We start from the raw sequence: 10988 nt of genomic DNA, 5'->3' as shown, positions 1-10988 counted from the left end.
TCCCTACCCAAATTCCAGCCTTAGTCCTTGTATTGACTGAAGCCTGCCAGTGTCAGACGTGAGCTGGGAGTCACTTCCTCCATCCTGGCCTGAGGTCCTTCAACTCCGAGCTCTCTTGAGTTGCATCCAGGCTTGTCTCCAGAACAGACTGTCTGGAAGAGCACCCTTGTTTAGGAAACTGTAAAAATAGAAGTTCTCTCTCTGACACTGCATGCCTTTGGGGGGAGGACTATAGCAAGGGAAAAAATGAAAAAAAATCAGCTTTCTCCTTCCAGTTCCACCAAAAAGTTCTTCTATAATGTCCTTCAGAGATGGCTACATACACAGCGTCAGTATCTGTGTATAACAACAAAATATATTGCTAAAGATTAGAACAAAATCTTCACTAGGCAAAAAGACAAGTGTTCTTCCATACAAAAGGACTGCTTCAATAAGGATCTAATGAAGTGTCCAGTGTGAAGATGTCACTTAAGTTTTAATTCTCCCTAAGTTTTCAGACCAAAATTATTATCTATGGATCCTACAAGCTGGCTAAGAATTTCTCTCATCCTCTCCAGACAAAAGTTTATACATAAACATATATAAATCAATTATGCGTATACATAAATTATGTAAAAAAAAAAATCTATCACTATACGTACGTTGTATACTTGTGTGTGTGCATACATATATTTCTCTATTGGATCAGGACAGAATCTGAAATCCGACATTTTAAACAAAACCAAAATCCAAAACTCCATTCAGAACACATCATATGATATTTTATTTGAATTAGTCCCTACTCCAACTCTTAAAAAAAGTTTCATAATTGAACTGATAAAGAAGCAGCCTGAAGTTCTCATTTTGAAAACTAACAGGTAAAGTAAAATAAAGCTACACAAAGGAGATTTTCAACCTCCCAAAACAGGCTGAGTCCTCCGTCTACCATGTCTCTCCCTCTCTTTCCTTATTCTGTCCACTTACAAATGTAAAATGCCTGTACAGTTACTTTCCCCTTATAAACAAAGACAGAGACAACTCCTATTGTAGCACATGAAAAACTGCATTGGGAAAAACCACTGAAAAGTAGTAGTACAATGAATTGGAAGAGACACGTCAATTCCCAGTGTATAACATTAAAGCAGACATAGGATAGGGACATGACCTCTAAGTAATATCTATCCAGAACGTAACATCACATGGCTCCAAGCCAGGTGTAAGAATACTCAAATACACGATGTCTTGGAGAGAGAGAGGAAAAAAAATTATTCTTAGAAATTCAGTGCAACATTTAGGAATAGCCTAAGTGGAAGCCTTGTAGTAACAAGAGTCTGGGGATATTCAAGAAATGCAAAGACAAGTTTTTCCAAATAGCCTTGACAAAGGCAACAAAAAACTCCATGTTTGTGTCTGATGCAGGGCAACAATATTTCACCAATAGGAAATGACAGCAGAGAACAGCTATTTCTAGACTCTTACTTCTAGATCCAAGTTCAGGTCTACCATGCTACCACGTTGTCCATTTGCAGAAGAACAAATAGGATTGCTTGATTACTTGCACTGAGTTTAATCTGCAGACATTAGGAAGAGGAATTACTGAGCAAGTGTTTCCATATGAAGTTGCAAATGCTCCCCATAGCATTTCAATGCAAGACATGCCCAGCTCTTCATCGCTGCCAGAGGTGGTGAATTAGGAGGCATTACATTAGCTGTTCCTTTGCGCCTGCTCCTGGCCACCAAGTTAATCATTCCAGTCATCACTCGAAAAATACCCGATTTGCAGCTACGAGGCGAAACTGGTTTCAAAGTAATGGCTCTCAACAGACTTCCCTTTCAAAGCATTGAAAGGTTCTCTCTGCCATCAGTTTATAAGCCAGGATATTACAAAGCTTGTGAACACTTCAAAAGCTTCCACTGAAACACAAGGACATCTGCTATTCACATTTTAGGATCAAAGGTGGTCAAGTAGCTTAAATGTTGAGTTGACCAAAACCATGTACAATTTACCATGGACAAAATTATTTCAAAATTATGGTTAGGACATCAGATTACTGATATCATCAAGGTAAAACTGTAACATACCATTTGAGAGATAACTAAAACCTACCTTCAGTGCCTAAGTTTGCTGCAGACTGTATAAAAAGCCTACCAAAAGTAAAAATAAAACCTCTGGTCCTTAGGTAATGTGGCAAACCGGATTTACAGCAAAGTGAAAGCCTTGCACTCAGGAGTTTAGTCCAGCTACAGCTAAATAAATGGCTCAGGACAAACAGCTCCTCCTCACACAGCATACCTCAAGGCAGCATGAAGATTTTCATTTTCTGCCATGGATTCTGACGAAGCCTGTCCCACTAAGCCTACTACGGCATCTGCAAACAGAAAATCTCCGGCCCAAAGCTAAATTCTGAAACTCAAGTTTCCATTGTTTGTGCAGAAGCAGTGCATCGTTACCCCAGTGGCTTTTTTATGGTTACTTACATTGGAAGCAGGCCCCTGCTTTAATGCATCACATATGAATTAAATGATCTGCTGTTAAAATGATGACAGAAGCATGAATCTCCCCACTAAAACTTAGAGAGTGAAAGTCAAACTAAACAAGGCCTAGCAGTTCAGGCCAAGGTGTACTGAGGACACCCGTTCTCAACAGACTCTTGTTTTCCTTGGCACAGCTCTCACGCACCATAAGGCCATGGCCAGAGTCAAGCCCTTGGCCTCCACTTCACAGCTATGATTTAAAGTATTAGGAAGGCCTGTGATTAAATATTTGTCCGGGTCACCATAACTCGGGTGTAATTACTGCAAACATTTTAAAAGAGTACGCAATGCTCAAAACTGTCTCCAGATGCCTTTTCCCCGCCCCTGCTTTTCCATCAGCTTCTTCTGTAAATCAACAACGTGGAAAGAAAATCACCTAGGTCTAGGGCAAGCTTCTGGGACTGCAATACTAACACAATTTCAGTTCCTCTCTGCAATCACAGATCCTTCCTTCCCTCGCCTGGCTCAAACCTGTTCAAAAACATGAACTGTTTAACAGAGTCTGCATTGTCCTTTGTATCGAAAGCAACAGTCTGCCCTGGGAAGTCTCATAAAGGAGTTTTAGCTACTGCCAATCTCTCTAGTCACTCATGACCATACAATATGCCTCCTGTCCTCCAGAGTTTATTACTCTGCTCGAGTCACTGATTTCCAGAGTCCAGATCTTAAGCAACCGCAATTCATCAGCAGCATGAAGTAGGGAGACGGCAACCTTTGGCAGGTGGCTGGGGCAGAAGCACCTTCACCCAGCGAACTCAAGTCCAGGAGATTCTGCCTGTCGGAGACTAAGACAGCAGCACTGCCTGAACAGTCATCAGTCTGGCACCCTCCTTGCAAAAACAGCGCTCTCAAGAGGAAGTCAAAGTAATAAACACTGGCACAAAAAACCCAAATGTTTAGAAGCGTTTTGTTTTGGTTTTGTTTTTTCCTAAAGAGGTTTTTAAAAATTAGTGTCCTGGTATTGCAGGAGGAAAATACTAAAGAAGGATACTAAAAGATAACTGACGTCAATGCAAAGAAGAATCCTATAGTCAATGCAAAATACAGGTTCGTTCACGGTGGCCTAGCTGGCTTTTAAAAGAGATGCATAACAAAAGAGGTCATCTTGTATTTTTATAATCCTATTGGAATCTTCCAGTAAGAAACTGGGGAAACCTTACAGATAAAAATATCTGTCTGGGTAACACATATGGAAGTATAAAAATTTAGGAATAACAAAAGAAAAACGAACCAAGTCTAAACTCCCACTGTGTTTTATATTTTTAATTTAAAGCTATACTGCCATCGAGGGGAGTATGGCAGTTCAAGGGGCTTCCTGCTAATTACACACTTACGCATTAACTGTTTCACTGGGCTGCATACGCAGCAGGAGAATAGATGTTTATACAACACCTCACAAAATCAACTTTTTGTTCCTGACTGGGGCTACTGGGTATATAAATGAGGAAAGGCATGCCTTGGGTCTGCAGCATACACTCGTGCCAATATACAGACATACCTGTCTGGTAAGGCTCCCTCCAAGGTTCATGGTACCAGAACCAGTTTTATTAGTCTGCAGCCACAGCATCACTGTGGAGGTCAGCTTGTAATGAGCAGTACGACCACTGGATTTCTCCTAGAAGTGGAAGGATAACAAAAAGAATAGAGACAAAAGGTTAAAATCCCTTCAAAAACTAAATGGTGGCTGGCCCCGAAGACCCCATGAGCAACAGGACAGGTACGTATAACTCCACTCACATAGCACGGTCTGTTTCTGAAAAACAATTTTAAGTGTGCACATTCCCCTAATTTTCCAAAGCAAAACTAGTTAGAGCAATTTAACCTCCTATTACCTTGTTTTTATTACCTAATTAGTGATATTTATCTGTAGACCTTTATGTTAAAAAAAAAATAATCTCAGGATCACATGCACAGAAAGTAACATACTTTCAATTCTTCTGGGATTCTTTTTGATTACAGCCCTGACTTATCTCTATCCAAATTGCCTCAGGGAATTTTCAAAAATTAACAGGGGAAAGAAGTTTACAGCCCCTAACACAATATTGCATTGTTCAGTGGAACACCTGTGCTCGTTAATTGTCTGGGTTTTGTTTTCACTTAGGAATATCAGCTGCCCCAGAGGCTGTACCTGAACCTCCACCACGTGGATGGAATCCCAGCATCCCTTAATCTTCTTTGATCCATCTCCAGCTTTCTTAATGAGGATCACCCCGGCAAAACCATGATCCAGATCCCAGAGGTAGACAGAGGAGACTCCACCTTCAAAATACCTGCAGGACGCAATCCAATAGGCATGTTAAAAGCAAGCAGGATCCAAGCCAGAGTCAGATATCAATAATAATCTTAAATAAGCAGAATCTCTACATCCTAGTAAAGATTTTTTTTCTTTTAAGACGGCACACTCTCACCAGTTATATACCTAGAAACACAGCAGTTTTAATCATTTTATAATGCAGAGACTTTAATTACAAAAAACTGTATATTTCTCTAAAGGAGAATAAAAGTCTAGTGAGAAACAGAGCTAGCTACAGATTTCTACAGTACTTGAGCAAACAATTCCTCTGATTCCAATTAACTGTAACAGCTGGTAAAAGCACAAGCTACAAAGTAGGCTGAGGGTAAGGCTTTATTTTACAGTTTGGTCTTTTTCTGTTTTTCCTTTCTCTTGCTATTGGGAAAGTCTGGAAGTTCTTTATAACAAAGTCTGCTAATTAAGACAAAAGGGAGCAAGTAAGTAGCTTTACGCTGCTGTCTCAAAAGTTTGTGTGAAGCTGACATTGATTTATTGCAAATAGAGTTGAACTGAAACCAAGGTTCTTAGAAATGAAGGGATGTTGTCGAGGTTTACATATAATTCCAGCTTCAGATACGGTATACAATAGAGAGTAGGCTACATTACCTAACTCTCAGGTTTCTGGTAGCAAAAAGTACACTCTTAGAAAACTAACAAAGCAACGACATTTGCGGAACCCAACTCCTTCTTTATAACACCAGTGCTAGGCTCCTTATGTGCCAGATGAAAGACACACTTTAAAGTAATGGTAAACAACCTAACACTGTGGGAAGAAAGATGCACAAGAACCAATTTTAGCTTCTAGAAGACTGAAACTATAACCCACAGCATTTTACCAACTGTTTCCATTCTCAAGTTACCAAACAGCCATAAGGAGAATCGAGCAAAAGGGAATACTCTTTCATGGCACACAACTCTTAGATCTCAGCGATGAACTCCTGCTGCACAGAACCACCATCTCCTGCGAAGAACTAAGGAAAGGAGGAGAAGCAACTTCAGCTGAGCCAGAAGATCAATGACAAGACATTTTAGTAGTCAGACGTTTCTGCTCTCTTCTGAGCACTTACTGCCGTTCTGCAAGTACGTACATAAAGCAGACAAAACACCTGAGAATTCATTGTCTGGAGGACAGCAAAAGCTCATCATCCAAAGACATGAGGAGCTGCTATGATTGACAGTTCCCAGCAGCTAAAATGGGAGAGAGTCACGCAGATTAAACCGTTCTGTGTTCCTGCCTCTTACTGTCTAACCAAGACGATCACACAGATCTGCAAGTGACTGCATGTCTCTCCTCTTCTGCAAGAAAGGAAAGTATCACTCATCGCCAACATGAAAAACTTGTTGAACCCTCCCACCTTCATGCTCCCCTCCTTTCTAAACACAAAGCCTGACAGTTGTTAAATGGCATTTAAGATTTGATTTACTGTGCATTTTGGACTTCATGTATTAGCTTGAAGTATTATAGATTAAAGAACGCTAACCCATTCTTTTCTACAAGTCAGGAGAAAAGATATTGGGAAGTTAACGCAAATAACATATGCAACTTTCAACATTTTCTCTGCACTTACAGATCAGTGCAGCACATTGTTTCAAGAAGGCAGAGTCACCAAAAGAGCTCCCTTTTTAATTGCACACATCCAAGTCTGTATCAAAAACAATGCTGGCCCCAGGAGGGGTATATGACTTCATACTAACTCACCACATCATTTTATTTTTAATGGGTGACTACTGCTACTCATCACCAAGCTTAGCCTGGGCATTTAAGTAACCAACACACACAGCACTGTCCTATGACATTTGCCAAGCCACTGATAATACACCATTAAAAAAGGAAAGCCTTTTGCTCCACAGGCATGCTAAAGCCAGACTTCCAACAGGCAATTTAAACCTAACAAACCAACAAACACCTTTTTTATATCCCCTGGGGAATTCACAAATGGATTTTGGTTAATGCAGTTAACAGGAATTTCAGTCCCGCAGTGAACCTCCGTTCCAATCTAAGTGACCCTTCCTTTGACAAAAGGGCAGTGTGAATTAAAGGCCAGAGAGCAGAAGCTATTGTCCACTTTGAGACCAAGTTTCCTTAAAAAAAAAAAAATTCATATATATAATAAGTGAATTCACTCAAAATGAACTGGCAGCCACTGAGAATATTGCAGTGTGTACAGACAGTTTCCCCATTACCCACTTTATGAGCTTGCTATGAGCATGAAACATTAATTAAGAGAGGGACCGAAACAAGGTTTTTGGAAATTTATTCTTACCTACTGTACTTTGATCCTAATGACATGAAACAGGAAAAAAATAATTTTTATGTGGTTCACCTTTATGAGATTTTACATAAAGGCTTTTGTGGGTATTTTAAGAATGTGCTAAAATGTTGTCTGAAACCACATAAAACCAACTGAAGAACCTCCCGCCAGAACTAACAGTGCACACATGGAAACGCTTTAACTTGCCTTTGTATATTTAATGAATCAAATATAGTATTAATATTGTTTTAAATACCAACATGCTATTTCAATAAAGTTGGTTTGCCATAGCCAGATCCAGTATCTTGAGACTCAAACAACAATGCCAGCGATTGAACCGTTATGAATCCAAGGCACGCTGGGATATATATTAGCCAAAGCCTCCTCTGTGCTTCAGCAATATATAATCACTTCAAAAATTCACTCCTCCTTCATGGGGAGAAAATATATATCATTGATCACTACATTAGATTTCACCTTTCCTCACACAGCAACTAAAACGCACTGAAGTGGGATTTCTGAAGACTATCTAAACCCAGGGAAGTCATGTTTGGAGAGGAGAACATTCCTTGAAACCTGTTTTCTTCAAGAAAAATAAAGAACTGCTACAGGTTAATTGGCTGCTACATAATAGAAAACTGGATGACAGACTGATTAGTAGGAATTTAAATCTACATTCATGAACTTGGATTTACTGCAAGAAGGCTGGACTACCTCCAAGAAACCCCTTCACCACAGATTAAAAAGCAGCACTTATTAAAATCGAAGCAGGAGAGGTAACCAGCTTGGAAAAGGTTTCTGGAAGGCGTAAGTTGATATCTTCTCTGTTAAAGAAATGGATGGGCAAACCAGAGCACAGGCCCATCAAAGTGACACGCAGTAGTTGCAGCAAAACACTCGGAAAGCACTACATAGCTCCTGGATCCAATAGAATTTTCTTTGATCGCCTGTTCTGGATACCCCTGCTCGTGGTACGTTATCCTCCTGCACAACAGCGGTCATAAAAGGCAATCTCTCTTCTTTAGAAGCTCAAGTCTTCTCCCAAAACATCCAAGGCCCAGCAAAAGCAATCAGCAGACGCTTTTGAGATGTACAAGAGGTCTGACATAGGAGGAAAACTCCAATTCATATTGGGGTACCTTAGAAACATCCCTAAAGGATAAACGAGTTTCAAAGGACAGCATTTCAATGCAAAGCAATCGCTCCTCTTCTGCTTGAGGACACGGCTCTCTCCAGGATGTACTCTGGGTTTACCTACAGGCAGAAGTTTGTTATAAAATGATGAAAAAACACAGTCTTATGGTTGTCATGTCCCTTTATTAACAACGAAAACACTGCCAAATGATATCCCTGTCCTGAGGACAGCCAGTGTTCTTCCATCTCTGGTAAAATCGTTTTTTATAAATTTGCCCAGGAAGGTGATTAAAAGGCATAAGGCCCAATGTAATCATTCATTCTCTTTACAAAATTCAGAATAGCATTTCACTCAAAATCAATTCTAGTTTTAATGTCATGATCAAACACTTGAGTTTATATCCGTTACTCATCAACCACAGAACTCCTGGAAAAAGCTGTTTTATACAAAAAATGTCACACTTAAGACTGACCTACTTTACGAATGCAAGAATAAAAGAAAATATTTAAGCTAAGAGTGATCCAAAGCTTTATGAAGTGTTTGAAGTTTAAGCGGGTGGAGACACAGGATGGAAACTTGTTTAAGGAACTCGAGCTGTATCCATGAAATAGAGAGACTGTGGCCAGAACAAAGCTGTAACTTCAAGAGGGATGTGATAGGGGAGGAAATCCCCCAGCTTCCAACATAGACCTCAAGAAAGGAGGACAGATTAATCACTTTGTTTTACCACTAAAGGACAAACCAGAAAAGGCACCGTAACTTTCCCGATAGCATTCTACTTCTCACAAGCCTCACAAATGAATGCTGGACCCTATACTGAGAAAATGAGTTTCCACCACACAGCAATAAAAACAAGCTACGACTTTCAATTACACTTCAGAACCAAATCACTCATCCATAAAAACATTTGTGTATTTTCCAGTAAGTAACTGAGAGCCAGAGATACTTGGGTGGGTTTTTGTATCTGGCTTATGGCTCTCGCAGCACTAAGCCACAAAACCCTGATGCCAAAGTACCAATACCTGGAACCTCAGACTGGCTATGCAAACCTTCAGAAGAGTTGCACAGTGTCTCAAACTGGCTCGTTTAAAGCAACAGAATATATTTTCTTTTTTTTTTTCCTAAAGGTTGCATAGCTTCCAGCTACAGAATTTCAGCATAGAAAGGGAAATGTCTCCATCTATTTAGATCAACAGACTTCCAAGAAACCTGTCATTTAAAAAACCTACCCCAAAGGGAAATATTGAGCATTCAGCTACAAATGTTTCTACAAGAATGACAATGACTAAAGTCACAATCTGACTTTAAAACCCAAAAACATTACCTAAAAGACTAGGTGAGGAAGCAGACATTTCAACTATTATTAAAACAGATTACTGTAATGGCACTTGACTTGACACAATTTTCACTGAGTCCTTCCCAACTATGCCTGCACCCTGTCATTTCAAACCAGCACGTAAATAGCAACAGAAATATGAAGGAAGTGGCAAGTTTCAGCAACACACCCTCCACCAAACCCAAAACATTGCTAAGGTGTTCATTCAAATCATCTGCCATCTTGTAGCTCAAGAGAGGGGAAAAAAGTCTTCAGGACAACATCAAGAGATCAGAGTTGTCACTAAATAATTTCCTTGCCTTGGTCCTCCACCCAGCTTTCTAGCAATGAGGCTCACGAGCCTGTTCTTTAATAAAAAGATGTTCCTGCTTGGTACCGGGAACTAACCAGATGTAACACTTCTCCCACTGGTGTGAGTACAGATGATTTACAATTCCTCTCTCCCTCCTTCTCTGGTCCCAGGAGTGCAACTGTATAACACTTTCAGAATGTTACCTAAATACTTAAAACGAAGAAGGTAAAATGTTTGTGTATTTAGACCAGCTGTTTTTCACCACAGTTTATGAACACAGCCCAAAGCATGCTTGTGGACTCTGTACAGGTATTTTACAGAAATTCCTTCCAGCATACACAGGTGCAAAAATCCCTCGAGCAAACATACCAATCTAGTTAGGTATGTGTAACTTCAATGCCAGTTGTACTTAAAAGCACACATCTGGAACATGGTGGGATGACTCAAACTGCGAAGCAGAGTTGTGAAGTGCAAGAACTCTGCAAGGAAGGAAAACAGTATCCCAACAATGGGATCCTGAAGGCTAAAAATCTTCCAGAACCTCCCATTTTGTGCTTTCTAGTGCCTTTCATTACTTTAAAAAAAAAAAAAAAAAAGTGTCTTGCTCACATTTTCCTTACCATCCAACTGCTCTTGGCAGATGGAAACTAATGACCAAATCGCTTTTGAGAAGTCACCTGGAAACAGTTCCATTAGCCACCTAATAAGCAAGACAATGGGTCACTTTGTAACATGCCCAAACACGTAACCGGTTCATTAACTACCAGGAAGTGCCGACTGCTTACAAATCTTTCACCCGTACCCATCCGTTCGACCAGCATGCTCTGCAGAGACAGCCCACTGCTTCATCCACCGACAGTCTGACACATTTTAGACTCTGCCAGCTATAATTCAAATACGGGTAGGAGGGGAAAAGACGGCAGCAGAAGTCTTGCGTTAAGTTTGCCAAAGTCTGTGCAGACTACAGATTTCACATGACATACTTCTTTCTTCCAATAGGCATATATCAGGTATGCTACAAGATGGCTATTATTTGTTCAGTTACTCTGTCTTCAATTTTCCGTCATTAAAACACCATATATTTGTGAGAGCATGAGGTAAATTTCTGTAGGTGCAAGCACAGCCATGTGTTGTTAGAGATAATCAGTTCAAAAATTCCAGATCAT

At 40.1% G+C, this 10988-nt stretch overlaps 1 protein-coding gene across 1 annotated transcript in view; it reads right to left on the bottom strand.

The window, feature by feature from the left end:
* Positions 1-4784, bottom strand: part of CAPZB (capping protein (actin filament) muscle Z-line, beta) — a gene marked incomplete at its 5' end in the record, with an annotated part of 13703 nt that extends 8919 nt beyond the window's left edge. Inside the window, 2 exons of the mRNA XM_009578997.1 lie at positions 4013-4129; positions 4643-4784. Of these exons, the coding sequence (XP_009577292.1) occupies positions 4013-4129; positions 4643-4784 (259 nt within the window). The remainder of the gene's footprint in view (positions 1-4012; positions 4130-4642) is intronic.
* Between the last annotated feature and the right edge of the window lie 6204 nt (positions 4785-10988).

Source organism: Fulmarus glacialis, unplaced genomic scaffold, assembly GCF_000690835.1.
Source record: "Fulmarus glacialis isolate BGI_N327 unplaced genomic scaffold, ASM69083v1 scaffold36935, whole genome shotgun sequence".
NCBI classification, from domain to species: domain Eukaryota; kingdom Metazoa; phylum Chordata; class Aves; order Procellariiformes; family Procellariidae; genus Fulmarus; species Fulmarus glacialis.
The sequence above is the reverse complement of the archived record's forward strand: the minus strand, read 5'-3'. Positions and strand labels throughout refer to the sequence as shown.